The sequence below is a fragment of the Lates calcarifer genome, linkage group LG6 (genome assembly GCF_001640805.2).
Source record: "Lates calcarifer isolate ASB-BC8 linkage group LG6, TLL_Latcal_v3, whole genome shotgun sequence".
Taxonomy (NCBI): domain Eukaryota; kingdom Metazoa; phylum Chordata; class Actinopteri; family Centropomidae; genus Lates; species Lates calcarifer.
Window position 1 is genome coordinate 22178434 of NC_066838.1, and position 18907 is coordinate 22197340.

Here is an 18907-nt window from a genome sequence, read left to right on the forward strand (position 1 = left end):
AATATTATTATTAATACTCAGCAGGAGTATTAATGAGAGGCGTCTTAGATGAGAGAAAAAAGATACAGATCTGCTCTTTGAGAACAGAGATTAAGTTGTGAAATGACAAATAACGTCTAAAATATGGGGAAGAGAAGACAATTATTTTTGAGTGAGTGGGCCTGTCTGTGCTGCAGCCATCTGTGTCCACAGACTAAAAAGTAGACGGCGCCCCCTTGTGGTTAAAAAAACCCATATGATGAGTGTTAGGAAAAAAGAAAACGTGAAACAAATTCTGAAGCCCAGATGATTTATTAAAATCTTTACACAGTGTGTTATTTCATGTTACATTAACATCCTCCAGATATACTGAAATGATATGACTGATAAAGTATTTAAATAAGCATTATATATGTTTAAACAAGTTTGAACCAGTAAATTTCAAATCCAACTCACCATAATTTGTAAGTTAGAAGTGAACATATTTCAGCTTTCAGCATTAAACAAGTATAGCAGAGAGGCTTTCTCCTGCCCTTACACACACACACACACACACTCACACACAGGAACAGCAGAGTAGGCAGACTGCTGCTGCAGCGGGTCAATATGCAGCCCCTTTTGGCAATGATTGTCCTATTACTGTTCCCCAAAAGACTTTCAAGTATCTTCTGAAATGTACAAAAGAAAAAAAAAAAGTACTTCAGCCACAGTCTGAAATGTAATATCATCTATCCTTCACTCTTGGAGTCAAAACTGACAACAACATATATCAGGCCTTCACAGCATCTTTACAGCCACAACAAAACAACAATACTACATGGTCTATGCCCAAAGTGCACGCCTAGCCAGCGCCCTGTATATCTTCTACCTAAGCCATAACCATAAAGAACAGATTGTAAAGGCACATGAAGCTGAATATTCTTCTTTTAGCGTGATATTCACTTTACTTTAACCTTACTTTAAGTTCCTACAGAGCAGCACTTCCACTGACTGTGAAGCATTGAGACAGAGTAAGCCAGCATTGTCGAGTATTGATAAAAACACTGAGTTAATTTGGTTAAATTCATTTCACGATGCAAACAAACATATCGTACCGTACGGTTTGTATTCATACAGTGACACATGCTTCGGTTATATGTGTGCAGAGATGCGGGACCTTTGAAGCCTTACTTTGTTACGATGCGATTACTCTACAACATGCACATTCAATCTGATTTTTTTAAAAAGTGTCAGTTGAATATTTACAGAGAATAAGTCCATGTGGTCAGTCGGGTTTTATTTGAAAAAACCAGTTGATTTGGCCTGAGGAGCCATCAACATACTAGCTTGATTCTTGTGTGTGATGTGAATCTGAAAAAGAAATACAAAATGGAAAATGTCTGGTAAATTACATTGTAATCAAAACATTGTCACTAACTGATATTGCTGATTAAAGTTAGGTTTAATAAGCAGCCACAGTGTGTTTCTGTGTGTGTGTGTCAGTATTTACTGTGCAGGGAGGCTGCATCCACGGCTCTCCGTCTATCTGCATCGGTAATGCTTTCTTTGTCCTGAAGGTGAAGTAGAAAAGGCAAGAGGCAACAAAATCATTGACTCTCATGTGTAATTAAAATACCAAAACAAATCCTGCATACTTAATTATTGTTATGTAAAGATCCAGCTAAGGATCATTCTCAGCTAGAGAACAAAGTCAGCTAAAAGCCACTGTCAGGACTGAAAGCCCAGAGCTGACAAGTCTGAACATGTCTGTGTGGCTGTTTCTCACCTGATGGTGATCTGTGACGTCTTGGCGAGCCTCACGGCACTCTTGAGGCCCGTGTATATCTGTCCCATCTCCATGGCTCCTTCAAGGCCGACCACCTCTAATCGACGGTCACTGAGATCTGACGAGGAACACATGGACATACTGAACATGCAGCGCACAGAGGGAGAGCATCGCTCAGTCTGAGATAAAACCACAAATCGGTCGTTGCATTTATTCTGCATCAGAGCAGGAATCAAGTGCATTAAGTACAAAGTGGATCGCTCATTTCCAGCAGCAGCAGGCAGCTGTTTAAACAGGCTCTGATTAACACACCGTTAAGTCATAGTTAGAGACTAGCTGGTGAACAGAGTGGAGCATTTAGCAGCTAAAGAACCTGATATTTCCCTCAGGACTTGGTGGAGACCAAAATCAGACCTAAAAGGAAAATAAATATTGGACTTAAAATCAGAGGGACACAAACTCGACTCCAAAGGAATGATAAAATAATAAAGAGGCAAGTGTTTGCTAATAAGTTGCCATGTAAACTCAGTGTTTTACTGCCCTCTAGTGTCCAGAAAAAAAAAACAGTTACTACAGGTTTAAATACAACATCATGAAAACACATCATCAAATCAGAGCACTGGGGGCCATTTTCATTTAATGCCTTTAACGTCCCTCTTACTTCTACTTTTTTCACCACTGATCACAGAACATTTACATACTATCACTCTATATCGGTTTTCAGCCTATGTAAACATCCAGCAGACACAGAGTAACACTAGCACTTATTTGTGAACCTGTTTGCGTCCAGCTGACAAATGTTTTAGTTCTGCTTTGGTGCTAGACAGGCAGTATATGGTGGGTTTATCAGGGACCTGTCTGCTAAAAATACCTGCCTGCTACAGCTGGAAATCGGGTAGATGAGCGTGGATTCATCTGCAGGCTGTAAAATCAAAACAATAAGCTGAAAGAAGTTAAAGGATAACCCCAGTATTGAACCTGGATCTTATTTTCCCATGTTTTTGGGTGTAAATGAGCAGTATTAAGTAACAACGGTGTACCCAGCAACCACAAACAGCTGCTGCAGTGTAAACAAACTAAGCAACTGTCCACAGCAAAGTGTTTAAAGTGCTTGTTTTTGTCACTGACAACATTATGGATATGACTCCTGCACAGATAGACCTTTTTATCTAAAAGTAAGATCCTTTTTGTTCAACCGTAAACACTGCTATATATCACTACCAGACCCTATTGACATAAACAGTCATTTTACATTGCAGAGCATGGGAGTTGCTGGAATACCACTGCTGCTATTGGTGAGTATATGTATTGTAAATAAGGCCCATGTTCAAAAATACTGGTGTTATCCTTTAAAATGCTTATTATAGATGAGTTATGACTTCTAAAGATCTCATATGTACCCTGATCACTGTTGTGTGGAGTGAACGTCAAAGACAAAATACCTTGGGAGGTCACTTTCAGGATTTCTGGGTCGACGATCACCTCCGGCTCTTCCTGACTCGTCAGTCCCTTAGTGTCCCCTTTTTTGGTCTCGCCCCACAGGTTGGAGCCACCGTGCATGCTGGGAATGTTGAGTACAGCAACCCCCTCCAGAGACAGGCCGCTGAGATCCAGTGGAGTACCGCAGCACTGAGGAAGGTACAGCAAAGTGAAGCATTCAGTACGCTGTCTGTCTGTGGGAACAGTTCTTTCATTGCAAACAGTTTGTTTCAAAGAAATGTGCAATGTAGCTGCTACGTTCTCACCTCAATTGTTAGACTTTCGTTCAGTTTCTTGCAGGAAGCAGAGATGGTTTCTGAAGTGGCAAATTCAAAATACCACAGCTTGTTCTTCATTCTGCAGTCATAGAGAAATGTGCCTTTCAGGTTTAAGTGATACTTCACTTTCACAGTACATTTTCTCCTTCCAGCACACACAGGAGGAGGAGTCTAGCTGCAACACTTGCTGCCACAGACACCTGCTGTCGCCACCTGCATTCAGTTTTTTCAGCTTTAAAAAACAGTAATTGTAAGCAGGAAAAAATACAGCAACCACAGTAAAATTAAAGACACTTTGCATCTGTTATAGATGATGCAGATTTTTAAACTGTGTTGTGTTGCTGTATATTACTATATGCAGAATATTCCTTGCTGTTCATGGAAAAATATGTGCCTGGGAAACTGAAAATGTTCCACCAAAGAGTTAAATTTATACCTGCTATTGAATTTCTGGGGATGTTTCTCCCTCATTGTGTGAAACCGGTGGGCAATGGAGGCATCCTGTCAACACAACAATGAAATTATCCAAACACAAAACTGAAAAATAAATACTTCCTCTTGTGTGACATATTTCTGGGAAACTCACAACTCCAATAGAGAAGTAGTTGTTGATGATTTCATACGGCACAGGGTCACCCTTTTCCTGATTCTCGTCCGTGATGACCTGCACACTCCAGCGGTCCATCAGCACCTGAGAGCTGCCCTCAATGTCTTTAAGAATACGACTCAAATCTTCCCCGTCATATCCTGCAATGTGAAAACAAGACCAACATGACTGAACAAATATTAAAAAAGCTATTTGTAAAGCTTCTGTTTCTATGAAGCACAGAGCAACAGAGCATACACAGCAAGCCATTACATTATTTTCATAATGTGGAAACAGCTTCTCACCTCCTCCCCATCGCAGACATCGTGCAAGGTCATTTCCTGTGCCCAGAGGAAGCACAGCAACAGGTGGCCGTACCAGCAGATTTGCTTTGTCTGTTTGCAAGAAACGGAAAAAGGGAAGGAAAAGTGCGTCACAATGATTTTCACCAGAAGTTCACAGCGTAGAAGCTCACACGTACCTCAACACAACAATCTCACCTATTGCGTCCAGGATCCAGCCAACCGTGCCGTCTCCCCCGCATACCAAGATCCTGTAATCCTGCAGATTTCTGAAGAAACTCAGCCTGAAACAAAGGCGATCACGCACAACAACAGATGATACAGAAATATTTAGGACACAGTGGTGTGAAATAATATTCTATATATAATTTTGTTTTATTTCCATTTAACCCTGATGGTCATCTGTTGTACTGATAACTCACCCTGGTCCAGGTCCACCGTTTGAAAGGTTATAAACCTGCCGTGGATTCAGTAAATACTGAAATTTACGCAGGACCCTGAAATACATAAAACCAGACTAAACAATGGGCATGTTTTAGACATGTATTTCTCCATTACTGTTTTTTTTGGACTCACCTTTCTCCCTGCTTGCCCCCACTTTTAGGGTTGACAAACACTAGAAGAGGATGAGTGTTTGGTACAGGGCTGATCTGTTGAGTAATACATTAAAAAATATATAATAATGTTTTTCCTTAACCGAGGAATCTGTCCTTATTCAGCCCACTAAGATGTGAGTCTGTAAACATTCAGCAACCTTCACAGGGCAGATTTATACCTGAAGTACTTGTCCATCAGGAGTAGTATTGAGCTCGCTGTCATCCGTTGAACCTGAGCAGCCATTGTTTGGTCTCTCCTTCAGGGAAGAAAACAAAGGTAAAGAGTGAGTAAAAATCTCTACACACTGTATCTGTCAAAATGCCACAAAGGTGAGACAGGTGTACAAACAACAAGAAACAGCCCTGGGCTGATGTTATGTTCTGCGTTGGTGTGACAGGCAGTGTTTGTACTGTACATGTGTGCCTGAGGATAATTCTGTACCTTTATAACAGGATATATTGCCCATGGAGGCAGGATATGGTCTTTGAGCAGCCCACAGGTACATTCTGTTGGCTCTTGGTCTGCACATTCATCGTGACGCTGTAAAACAGAAACAGTGACACATTGCATAAACTCCCAGCACAACAGTGATGACTGACAGAATCTAAATGTATCTTTTACAAGATGTTCTTGCATTTCTGTCACACTGGATGTTTACAGTGGAAAGAGACAGGAAAGAAGGGGAAAGAAGAAGAGGAATCAAGTTTAACTAGACTGGATCTGAACCCAAAGCATCATGGGTACATGACCTACAATTAGGTCATTTATACCAGAATGACTCATGACCAAAATGCACTGCTTAGTAACTAGATAACTGTGTATTTCTACAAACCAGCCACACACAGAGCTGCTTCCTCACCATTGTGTGACACCACACACAGTGTTTGCCCGTTAAGCCTTGGTAGCTCTTGATCTTCTTCTGGCATTTATCACACTTCCTCGAGTCACAGTTCCCACTCACCCAGTCGTGTGCTGGAACCTGAAATGTGGGATGAATGTTTTAACATCCATAGAAGAGCACAGAGGATGAAGTCTAATTTAGACTGTGAGTGTCACTGTAAATGTTGTCATGGAGACACTGGCGTACCCCTGTTTCTTTCTTTGACTTCACATACGTTCTGGTGCAGGGTTCTGGGTTCTTGTTAGCACAGCGTCCGTGGACTGTGTATTTACAGCCTGCAAAACAAAACACATAACCCAGCTGTCATATGTATAAATACAGAAATATTATAGTATTACCCTGTCGATTGCAAAGCTGACAGACAAGTTCATCTGAAAAGGATCCTGCAATTCTCTATTTTCACACATCAGCTTCAGTGATGAATGTCAGAGCAGTGTCGCCCTCTTCTGGTGAGTTCAGGTACTCACAGGTGCAGCACAGGCCTTGCTTCCTCAGACCCAGCAGCATGCTCTGGCACACGTTGCAGTAAACAGGCTTGTTGAAATGTTTCATCCTCCAAAGGTGCTGCCCATCCTTCTGGGTCATCTGGTGGTTGAAGCAGCGATATTTGAAGATGGCCATGCAAGAGAGAGCAGAACACCCTGTTGTAAGATCTATGTTATTGTACTAACTTGTGCAATTTGAATAGAAAACTACACATTTGCAATAAAAGAAGTGCACATCTGTTTCCTTTGTTAAAATATCCATCAGATTGTGCAAACCCTCTCATAAACGCACTGTAGCAAAGGCTTGCATTTCAGTTGTTTTTCACACCCACTCATGACTAACCTTGCCTTAATGAGACTGCTGATTATGCAGAATGTAGTGGCTCTACATATCATGACATACTGTGCAACACCGTGGATATTCAAATGACAAACGACTATAATCTCAAGTTCTCAACACAAGATGAGAGTTTTGTTGTTTGCAGAGCAACCCAGCGCTCTTATCCAGATTACTGAAATGTTTTTTTACCTACGAGATGGATCAGCCTATCACTTACTGCATGAGGCACAGTGGGCAGCCCGTGAGGCAGCACGCAGCAACTGTGAGGGGGCTGAATTCATGCACCCCGGGCTTCAAATGTCCATTGGTGACTAGAAATAGCGTGAGGGGAAGTCCCCAGCATTGTTGTGGAGGCCAGGCCACAGTGTCCACTTCATGGCTTTTAGAGAGCTGCCAGAAATGCAGTCTAGCAGTGTGTGGCTTTTGCATTCTTACCAACACAATAAGCAACACTCATAACGCAAAACTGATTTGTCCTTAATTTACATCTACCATTTTTATGTATACATCCAATCCAGAGCCAATCCAATTATTCTTTTCTTTAGTCAGGTATAGTGCATCAGCCTAAAGATTGAAGAAGATTTCATGCAAGCCCTGTTAAATGTGGTCACAGATTGTGCTGGGTAAATGGAAAACACTAAAGCACTCTGATGGTGCAGAGTTTGCATGAGAAGAGATGACATTACCACACCCTGTAGCACTGAGTCGGCAAAACGGCCCTTATAGACAGGGAGGAGGCAGAGGACAGAGGACAGGCGGCATGCAAGGCCAGGGTTTCACAAGAGCAGTAAAAGCAGGTTTTATCACTTGTGAGACACCTGCTGTAAAAAATGAAATACATCCGGGCTACTGGAGCCAACACTATATGAAAAGAGAAACATGCAGCTTTAAAAGCACCTTCAGACCCAACAAGACCAGCAAGGGAACGTTGTTCATGCCTCCTTCCACCCACTCATCCAGTGACACTGTGCCGCTGCTGTCAGCATCTATCGCTGTCATCATGTCCTTCAGAACCTGAAGAAACAATATTTTTATTATGCAGTCAGTACACATATTTCCTATTAATCAAAAAGGCCATATGTTTTCTGAAAGTGGTCGTGCGTGGGAATTTATGATTTTATAGGTGCAGTGAAGATCATTTATCATTTTATCAACCCTAGCAAATGAGTAACAAGCGGTGCAATATACATAAGGTCATAAAGGATATCTTCTGAAAACTAATGTGCATTTACTATACTGTCATGGCTGAAGGTACAATATGTACAGGCTTTGTTGTATGCTGTGTTTCCAAGATGTTTACATTTCAGAGTATAGAACTGTGGGACTTACCGGCCTCAACTCTGACACATCCCAGCCAAGGTATTCTGCAGCATGCATCATCTGAGCAATAATCCTATCCACTTCCTGTTCAGAAAGAAGCTTGTTTTAGAGTTGTGGTTGGTATGATACGTTATGATACGTACACTTTAAAGATTTTCTCAACAACTTACAGAGCTGTCGAGGACTCCATTGCCATCTCTGTCATAGAGCTTGAAAGCAACTAGAGAGAGAGGGGAAATGAAAGTGGAAGTACTGGACCGAGTCATTTCTCAAATTATTTTAAGCAGAGAGAAAAAGAAACAATCGACTCACACTCCAGCTTGTCCCTGGGCTGGCCATCCTCCAGCAGGGAGAAGTAACATGAAACATCCTTCAGAAAGACCTCTTCTACAGGAGAGAGGGAGCAGAGAGAGGAGGCTGTTAATAACCCCGTTACTGTATCTGCACAACCAGTACCGCACAGGCATGCAGTGACAAATGAATGTATGCCAAATAGGCCATGGTGTAAATTGATAAGGGCCTGCTACGAAGTAGCATGGAGACTGTGAGTTATGTGAACTCATGGTGTATAATCTCACTGGCACTGTCTTCCTGGGTGGGTTCAGAGTTTTGGAAGGAGCGGAAGAGTCGCTGGCAGAGGGCCACAGGGAAGTCCTCCACTTCTAAATAAGTCTTCAGGAACAGACGAAAGCCTTCTTCATTGATGCACTGAAAGAAAATGAATGGGAGAGGCATATTCTGTTTACTGTGGTCTGTGAACTGTAAAATGACATGTCTGAAGTGTCTGTGTGTGTTGCACATGTTAACTTCTGCATTTCTCAAAATCACCTTTTTTGTAAATAAGGGAAGATGATCACATTGTTGTTACTGTGTGAAAATATCTGACATGTGTCCCTTTCTAAGAAAAACACTCTCTTGTTTTGAGCTTGAGAGTCATCTAAAAGTATCCAGCGGGGGTTGACAGGCTTTCAAAAACCCAAGGAGTTTCTCAGAAACATTTAATCTATGATTTATAGGTAAAGATGATGTCTCCAAAATTGGAGCGGTTGTGACAATTACATATAACAAAAAAACAACCTCCAGATTTAAGCTTCGAGTCCATCTGTCTGGCCTGGTATCTGTGATTCTCACACGATAATATGCTGCAGGGCTAACAAGCAGTAGTCCCTCGATAATGGTGAACCACAAACCCATTTCTTGTTGACATAATTCCATTTCCCTGGTTGATACCCTGCAGAGCTGCCCCAGTAATAAATAATGTCACTGTAAGGCAGCCAGATCACAAAAAAGGAAAAAAGGACCAAGGAAACAGCACCATTACTCTGCACACACACACCAACATTTACACCAAACAAAGTCACTGTTTCGTGTTGCTTAAAATCTACTTAATAACAGTATTTGTGTTTTCTTCTATTATAAAAACCAACATTTCCTTCCAATTATCTAATTAAACTGTATGAAGCCAAATTATCTATCAGAAACTACTGCATTTGCTTCCTGCACAAATGAGTTGGCAGTGTCAGCCTCTGATGTACAGTATTGGAGGGATCTTTTTTCAATCATATTTGAGCTTACACTGCATGAGGGCAGCCAGCACAGGCCTTGCTGCGTGGGCAAAACTAAGGAGGTAATTTACATTTGCAACCTCACTTGAATGTGCTGAAGATATTTCTCACGGACAGCTTAGTCAACATGATCAATGGGTTTGAATCTAATTAATCAGCGGAGGACAATTAATAACTGCCCAATATACATAAATCACATGCTCATTTCTCACTAAATCGCTCCGCTGAGAGCTATAATTCAGTTGTGTGCCTCTCAGCTGACATCTCTGAGAGTGAGTTTTTGGAGCAGTGAGCTTGATGTTGAACAGCAGGACACGACGTCCCCTCACCTCTCCATGTCTGTGCCGGGCCAGACTGCCATCTGCATCAAATTCCCTCAGCACGTCTTTCACCTTCAAGCTGCAGTCTGGAAGCAAAGACACACAGGTCATGCAGGGATACACATGTACTCCTGTACATACAGCAGCTTGTTTTGCGGTGTACTGTATGCAACCATTTTCAATCCACACATCTGAAATATCATGCACATATGGTTACATATATAACATAGATTTATCTGGGGGTGAACAAAGTATATGTACGCTTTAGTTGTTAAAAAAAAAGAATGTGACAGACTGCTACCTCCTCTAGATATGAAAAACCATGAGCGAGTATAAATGAGTGAGCATGTGGGTGGAAATGGAGGGGGGGGGGTTAGTGCTGAGAAAGCCGCCTGCCCGCCCGCCTGCTTGTCTGTACTCACATTCAATGTACTGCTGTAGCTGGATAAAGTCGACAGGGTTCAGTTCCTTCACCTCTGGGTTTGTGGGGGTGGACATGGTGCCTGCTTCTGCACTAACTGCCTGCCTGTGCACAGGCGAGAGAAACAGTGAGACATAGATGCAGAGAAAAGAGAAGGTGGGTGCACAGTAGCCTGCTTCTTTGTAAAACATAAAAGCATGGCTGCAAGCAAAAGATAGCATCTTCCATTTCATACTGTGCAAATCCATGATTGTAGACAGGGAGATTCACACTCAAACAGCCAAAATCTGAGTGAAGCAGAAGCCAGAATATGTAGAACCGTGCAGAACGTGGACGTTTTTTCACTTTTGGTGAACACAATAAATGATTATACTAAGTTTATGTGACCAGCCACTTTCAAAAGTCACTGCGATCCATGTTCATAAACCCACAGCCTTTTCTCAACATGTATGTGGATGCAATTTTTTTCTTGTACAATGCTCTGAAATTCAGCTTCACTGCCAAACATGAGCAACTCTATCAGGTCTATATACTGTGCATTTTCACACCATCATCAACATATGACTAACGGCTTAAAACTGGGCCAAAAGTCTGGTAGAAATAATGTCAGGCTAAAAGTACCCATGATGCTTCGACTCAAGGGATCCTCTGCACCCAAAATCTCTTTCCATACGCTCAGTGACCCATAAAATACCAGATATGGAGAGTGTTCTGTGTCGTTTAATACAAGAGAGTACATTGAAGTGTTAAAATGCAGAGATAAACAATAATATCCTGCGGATAGGTTGAAAAACCAAACTAGCTACTCAAGGGACCTCCCCTTCAAACAAAAGGAAGAATCACAAATGTCATAGAAGGCTATAAGTGAGCATGAAATTTGAATATGACACAGAAAAGGTTATTGCAATAAAAAATGGTCAAGCATGTTGTCCTCAAGTCAGAAACATGAAGTCTAAATGAACATCTGATGGGTTTGTTATGAATAGTTTCACCACGCTGTTAAAACATAAACATATGACCAGGATACAGATAAATGTACTGTTCATTAATGATTGAAGAAAGAGGAGGAACTAGTTAATGGAGAGGAGAGAGCTGCATCCTGACATCCGGTCTCTCGTTGCATTTGTAGATGCACGCCAATAAAATGCCGTAATAAGAAATACAAGCATAAATCAATACAGAAGTCTAATGTAGCTGATAATCAATATGTGTGGCAATTATGTTATAAATATGATCTTTCTGTGATGTCTCATAATAATCTCCAAGAAATAGCACACATGCTTTTCTGTTCGACTAATGCATTCTTCTCATGGTAAGAAGAGCATTTAAGAGCTTTTATTTGTGTTAAACCAAAACCATGTAATAATTTAATAACATAGTCTCCTGTTTATTTGACTTAATAAGCAATAATAAGCTTTATTTAATACTCTTTGTTGCTCCAGCCTTAGCGTATGTTGGCTAATGTTAGCTACTATTAGAAAACTTCAGTGAGATATTACTGTGTAACTGACATTACTGGGTCACTTTACTGACTTTATGACTCTACTTGTTATACTGCTACATTTTACATTATGTTTTACCATTTGCCATTATCCTGTAATCTGTTTGACAAGTTACGTAGTCTCACTTTAAGGGGCCACACTAATGATTTTGCATTATTTTTACTTTAAATAACCACAACATATTTTGCAATCTACTCTGTAGAGTTTAAGACTTTTAGAAAATGTTCTAATCTTAAAACTGCTCCGTAATCCATCACAGCAAACTACATTAGGTTTTGACTAAATTATGTTACCACTACTGAGGCAATGCAGAGGAGACTTTCTAAATCAATCTGCACTTTGCGTGCATTATGATGCAACATTGATGGACCTCTACACTCCTTACACTACTCTACTGGAGTGCACAAGTCAAGAAAGTTTAAATAGCCCGCTAATTGATTTTGATACTGTAAGAATATAAATGGCAACGGAAGGCTGGAATGGAAAGGAGGAAAGTAAGATTCAAAGAGTCTACAACGAGCTATGGGAAATGGTCAATAGTGATGATGTGAACGTGAGGACTGAAACTTGGAAAAACAGTAGTATGGTCCTTTAAGGCCACCCTGTTGGCTTAGAGCCAAGTATCCACTAGTAATTCCAGTAATTCCCCACTAAACAATGTGATTGTTACTGAAGGGGAAAGAGTTCAAAGCAGAAAAGGATAAATATACTGAACCTGGTGTACCAGTCTTTAAGAGTTAAATACACATACTGTAAATCTGATATCCTGTCTTATTTCACAACCATTCTATCACCAACAACACAAATACAAAACTAAAGCAGATAAAAGACAGTGGGCTGTTTTCAGTCCAGGCTGGTGAATAGGACCTGACTGTGGATGTGTTGTTCACACTGTTGTCCACAGGTGTTATCACACATTAAAGCGCAGCCAGTGAAGGTATCGGTGACGGCTGCCTGCACTGAACAAAAAAATCAGAGCACTTAAAAGGACAAAGAACGTACTGAGAAAAAGAAATGAAATAATCTGAAAAAAAAAAACACACCCAATCTTTAGGTGTGATTTGGATCCATTTGCTCTCTTCAGACTCTGAAAGGTTCACACTGTCCTCACTTAATTCCCTCAAAAGGTCAGCAGCGTTGCCTAGCAGTTCTGTTTATGCTGCCGATCAGGTGGGCCAGGTCTGTATCGACAGCAAAGTGACACATGAAGGAATCACAGAGAGCCATCTGTTACTGTTTCACCTGATTACAGCCCAAAACTGTTTACTCTAAAAATATGCTCCTGACTCCATCTTCAAACACTGTCTTATAAATAAACTAAAAATAGGCTTCTGAGGTTTATTCACGCATGAAACACACCTCTTATTTTAGATAACTCCTGGGAGTTGTTATTCTTATGTTTTTATTCTTCCCAGCGGAGCGTGATGTCATGAGCAGCATCATGTCCATTTCATCTCCTTACCGACTGAGTGCCGTCATCATTATTGTGTGGTTCAACAAGATTTCGAGCCTATCTGAGTAATCTGATTCCTCACTTCCTGATTAGATAATGATTTGCATGCACCACCAGAGTAGGATTCAGGACCAGTCATGGACATGGAGTACAGGAAGAGGCATTCCCTGCGCATAGAGGAAAAGATATGAATAGTGCAATATGTAGTCAGAGCCAGTTGTCTCCACTCTCTAACATTGAATGGAGTTTTGAAAAACAATGGCACCATCTAAATGAGCCTGCTGACGCAAGTATAAATATTTCAGGAGGTTTCAGGAATGTCTGAGGTTTGTTAAGACTTAATACTGACCGTGTGACTAACTGTTTCTGGCCTTGCTCTCAATAAGGTTACACCTCTAGGCTAAAGTTAAATGGTAGGTGCTTTATGAGAGAGCTGTTTATGTTGCTTTATAGAAACATTTATGTGGTTGAGTCTCTGCTGTGTTGACATGAGAAAGATTTAAATGTGCACCACCAAGAGTCACATACTGTCGCCATCATTCGGTGTGATTTACTCTGGTCTGCGCCACTGACAGGCAGTCTGAGGTATAATTCTGTTTGAACAAAATGTCGCTCCGTATAATCAGTACAGAAAAAATGGTGCAGCAGATGTTTTGAGCAGAAATACACAAAAGCTACAGCCTACTGACTCACTGCCACTACTGGTTCTTGAAAAAGCAGTAAAGGACAATTTAAATGTTAAAGTGGTTCTTCAGTAGGAACAGCTTGTGAAAGCAACAACTCCCTGATAAACCTCTGAAAAACCGTCTGACGCTTGCTCTCACTTCTGACCACTCAACTGAAAAACACCAAATCAACCGCTTTATAAAAAATCACACAGTGAAATAATTGGAGGATTAGAGTGGATAGTTCAGTTGGCATTCACACACGCCATGTGTTTAATTATGAAACCGTAACGTCTCGATGTAAAACCATCAATAACCATAAAACACTATGTTCACAAGAATCATTTCAAGGTATACTTGGGGATGACCTTTTTCCATGAGGGCTAATGTTTGTGCAAGCTGTCATAACACCCACGCCTTGTGTCAAGGAAATCTGCTGTTTTGCAACACTTGCAGGGTGCAAGCCATTGACTCTGTCATTCTGTGGTTGGAAAACACTGCGTAGTTTCTTTCATCAGAGGTTGAAGTCTACATCTAATGTTAGGCATTTGTTTTTTCCTCCTGAAACTACAGCAATTCTCTTCACTGAAGTGTATGCAGATTGCATCAGGTTAACAGGAGGGGGAGGACAGACATGCTTGGTTGCTGTGGAAAGTGTTTCCCTCCATCAGCTGCTCTCCGTCAGAGTGCTGCCACGGGTGACTAACAGGTAGGAGGAGGCACAGGCAGCGAGGGAGGCAGCCAGTTCAGGGAAGGGGGAGCCCAGTCAGTAGTTGCGAGTCTTCCCCCTGCAGCTCCACCTCCTCCCACGCCACGAGCCTCGATTGGACTTCAAAACCAAAGGCCACGCTCTAAATTGCATTCTACATGCAGATGCTACTGTGACTCACTGCATGAACAGGGGAACACTCCCTTACTATAAATGGACTGTTTGCTCGAGGGGTCACTTCGCAGGCCGAGCAAAAAGTTACTTACTTAGTGGCACTACCAGGAAAAAAACCCCACTTCTTCACATTTATGTATCCCTAGAACTGCAGCCTGTAACCACTACTTCCCCTGCTTATTTTATCTTTACTTTAGTTCAGTATAGTGTCAGGCTAGAACTGGCAAATATACTGAAGTTGTTGCCTCTATTGTTGAAAGCACTCAGGCAGAAATACATATTTTCATATTTCTAAGTGATGTTACACACAGCACAGTCCAGACTCAGGGGATTTCTCTGCAGGTAGATATAATGGATCTGGTCAGTGTAACATTCATCAATCGACTAAAAGCGCTGTGTACTAATGTAAAAAGCAGGGTCAGAAGTAATGACACAGGTCACATTTGAGCAAGCTGTTAAAATGGGGCTTCCCCTTTTTCTACTACTGTAAGAATTTAGTGGCATGCAAAACACAATAAGCTCCAGTTAGTAGGAACACTCTGGAGAAACTGAACACAATAAACATAGATTGTAAATGAGACAAAAAAAACCCTAAACCAGACAAGAAAAAAAAAAGACATTCACCACAGTATGAATCACAGATTTCTTGGAAAATGTAGGCGAGGCTTTGCTCACTCCCCGGCATCAAAGTGAGGACTGCCCATCACTCTGAGTTCAGACTTGAATGTGACTTACATAATAGCTTTTTTGTGGAGGCAGCCTTGTAGAACACCGTGCTGCCTTCAAAAAAAAAAAAAAAAAACCCTCAAACCTGCCCAGACTTGAGGGTGCATGCTGTCATACAGCAGTCACACTGCCTTTATGGTGTAAGTGTTTGCTCGTATCAGGGAGTCTCGCCTGGTTCGCCCACATATCTATCCACAACTGAAAATGAAACAACATTAAATGTCACATTTTTCAGTTATTCAATCTGAAATGCAATCAAATAGTGTCCTCCACTATCTGGGTCAATAATTCACGTATCCAAGGTTTTCAAAAAGAACGAAAAAAAAATATATGATTATGTTTGTTAACGTGGATTATCTTCTGAATATGAATGGATGAGGCTGCACTAAGGCAAATTCTAATCACCTCTATGACATGATAATAAAGTACTGACTGAGTTTACCTACAAAAGCCAAAGTCATAGTCATTAATGCAGGATTCAGTCAAACTCAGGCGATGATATAATGAAGGAAGTGATAGCTAAATGAAATACATGACTGCTGTATTTGGAGAAGTGAAATAGTCTGTAAACAAAAGGTATTCATGCCATTTCTCGGATCGGTTATGCTGTATATCACAACTTAACATTTCTAAACTGGACCACAGATCACACTTTGAGCTAAACTCTAGTTCATTTACAGCCTCTAGCCTCTGATGTAAACGTTAACAATGGGACAATTGACCTGGCTACAGTATTGATCGTCTGTGCCTGAAAACTCCCTTGCAGCTAGAAGCAAATGAATACCACTGAGACTCTCCAGCTTTGAAATGACCTGCCCGTAATGAACACGCAGCTCGGCCAGAAAAGTGTTACCTGGAAGTAAAGTGGTGCAGAATCTGAGAGCTCAGGCAAAAAGACTCTAAGTAAGTATCAAGACTTTACTGTATGTTTTGTTTTTCCAGTTACCAGGGCTGAAAGTCACACTCACCACCAAACGATGGTGAGAGCAGTGCTTTGAGTAAACAATGATCAGACAGCAGTGATAGTGCCCACCAACGCCCACAATCATCTCCCTCATACCATGGGAGGATTTTGCTATCCCAGAATCAACACAAACACAGTGAAAACCCTCTGGGGTGGTAAATACCTACTCTGAGGTTTCACTGTCCCCGATGGTATAGCACCATATCCTGCAACACACATAACCTCAGGTGGGAGTCACTCAGATGAGATGCTATCAAACAGAGAGACAATAATACTACAAATCTGTCAGCCCAATGTACTAGTGGGGTATTAAGTTGTACCATGTCTTGGCAAGTTGAAGTAAAACATATAGTGGAGACCTTTACAGCAAAGCATCTTGAGACATGACACCTCAATAGTAAAAAAATACCGCTGAATGCTCACCAGTCTCTACGCTGACAGATGAATTGCACAATTCTCTAAATAGCCCAGACTGAGAGGAGGGTTCCCCCTGAAGCTGGCAACTTAAACAGCCTCATACTAACATTCATCAGACACTGCAAAGGCAACTGACATGATGCATGTTTGTGAGGACTGAAAAGAAGGCAGAGGACCGTGCATTAAAATGCAATAGGTCTACCCTGTTGGTTGTTATTCGGCTGAGTGAATTACTCTGTTATTAACACACGACTATCCACAGCTCTACTCGCTCTTGAAAAAAAAATCACATGCACAGAGCTGAAAGCTGTCAGTTACCAGATGCGTCTCCTTGGATTTTAATCCAATTCTTGACAGCAGCGCAAAAACAACGTGCGACAATGATCCCCTCCGTATCTGACTGCCGTTTATCTGCAGCTGAACGCCGTTCAGAGCTGCACTGAAACTTCAATCAATACGACGAGTCTGGACGCTTTACTGTTTGTTTGTGCGAGTCGTTTACCTTTCGGTCGCCACTCCGTAGTTGGTCTCGGTTGAAATCGTCGTGGTGCAGCACAACAGCCGGTCAAAATCCTGTGTTTGGGGGCGAAGCAAAGTGGCCGTTAACTTTAAATGGAGGCTGGAGGTCGGCGGAGTGGCAGCAGTGAACTAGTGCAGAGCAGAGACTGAGTGAGCGGATCCCTCCTGTCAAGCACCGCCTCAGCTGCTCTGCGCCCTCTGCTAACCAATACACACCCGGTACACCAACTGCAAAGTTATAAAGAGTTGCTCATTAGATTTATGCAAATGTTACATGATGTTGTGCAGTTATCATACTGCTCTTTAATAGAAAATCAATGCAATACACCCTACAAGCTCCATTTTCAGGGTAATGCTTTTAACAATTGTAGTAAAACCATTATCACTGTTTCTATGGGTCCCTGAGGTAAGTAGTAACCACATCTTTTACTGAAGTAAAAGAAGCAATAACACAGGGTAGAAATAGTTGTTGTCAGTAAAAGGCATATGTTCAAAGCTTTACTTGAGTAAAAGCACGAAACTATTACCATCAAAATATACTTAAGACACCAAAAGTAAAAGTACTCATTATGCAGAATGGCTCATTTCGATTACTGATGCATTCATTGCAGCTGGTAAAGGGGGATCTTGACTTGTGTAGCTTGTGAATTTCCCCCCGGGAATAGTTTTATCTTGTCTTAAACTGTAGGTCATTAGGTATTATGTCCTATATGCAAGGCTAGGCTACATGACTAACATGCTAGCATGCTAAGATGATAAAATAAGAACCAATGATAACCTTAAACACTACAATACAATTACACCAACACATACAGCAGAATCTTACAAACTAACATACACTAACTCGTAACAAAAATGAGACAAAAAGCCTTGCAAAGATAATGCTAGCTTACTTAATGCGGAGTTTTGGTAGTTTAACTAATTATAGATCCACCTGTCCCGAATTGGCGGAGGACGCTTCACTCACTCCTCCATTATTATCTTATATCTGGATACCTTGGCGTGGGTGTATTTTCCTGTTTATGGCCAGCTGCCATATACTGGGGAAAAATAAATTAACAGAAATAATATATTTGAAAGAAGTTACTGGTTAAGGTTATCCGCTTAGTAAAGTTGGTTTTAGCTGTTTTTTTTCACAAGTGAGTCAACAAGTGCTGTGAATACTGTTGCTATGGTTATCGACAGTTTTAACGTGCGTTGCGCATTGATTCAGAAGGTCGTTAGGCTGGTGATGTTTAACGGATGTCAATCTGAAACTAGAATTTCGTGATAAATGTGTAAGTTATGTGTAAGTAAATTTGAGGTAGTTGTACTAGAGCTCTACAGTAAATAAGATAGCTTATTATCTAAGTGAGGATTATTGTGGGTTATTATGGGTTCATATATTACTAGCTTGTGGCATGTTATCAACAACAGTAAATGCTAATTACACATGAATGC

The 18907-nt window shown here is 41.2% G+C and overlaps 1 protein-coding gene across 2 annotated transcripts; it reads right to left on the reverse strand.

Moving 5' to 3' along the window:
• Positions 1-272: 272 nt before the first annotated feature.
• dgkaa (diacylglycerol kinase, alpha a) lies at positions 273-18454 on the reverse strand. Of its 2 annotated transcripts, XM_018678616.2 has the most exons (26): positions 18361-18454; positions 17451-17695; positions 10340-10443; positions 9927-10003; positions 8611-8740; positions 8345-8419; positions 8203-8252; positions 8042-8116; positions 7610-7726; positions 6355-6472; positions 6074-6162; positions 5846-5965; positions 5428-5526; positions 5165-5242; positions 4966-5039; positions 4812-4886; positions 4588-4673; positions 4393-4482; positions 4088-4248; positions 3938-4002; positions 3490-3580; positions 3187-3373; positions 1745-1862; positions 1469-1529; positions 1225-1329; positions 273-647 (listed from the first exon to the last, which is right to left on the reverse strand). In XM_018678616.2, the coding sequence occupies exons 3-25, from the start codon at positions 10413-10415 to the stop codon at positions 1255-1257; spliced, it is 2187 nt and encodes a 728-aa protein (XP_018534132.1). In that variant the 5' UTR covers positions 10416-10443; positions 17451-17695; positions 18361-18454; the 3' UTR covers positions 273-647; positions 1225-1254. The 2 variants fall into 2 exon arrangements, with proteins under 2 accessions (XP_018534132.1, XP_018533894.1); XM_018678378.2 differs by having other exon boundaries at positions 273-1329.
• Between the last annotated feature and the right edge of the window lie 453 nt (positions 18455-18907).

Coding starts and splice junctions, on each gene's coding strand:
- dgkaa (XM_018678616.2), bottom strand. CDS start 10,415: ATGTCCACCCCCACAAACCCAGAGGTGAAGGAACTGAACCCTGTCGAC. Junction 8,420..8,610: donor CACCCAGGAAGACAGTGCCA/GTGAGATTATAC, acceptor TCTCTCCTGTAG/AAGAGGTCTTTCTGAAGGAT. Junction 4,483..4,587: donor CTGGATCCTGGACGCAATAG/GTGAGATTGTTG, acceptor TCTTGCAAACAG/ACAAAGCAAATCTGCTGGTA.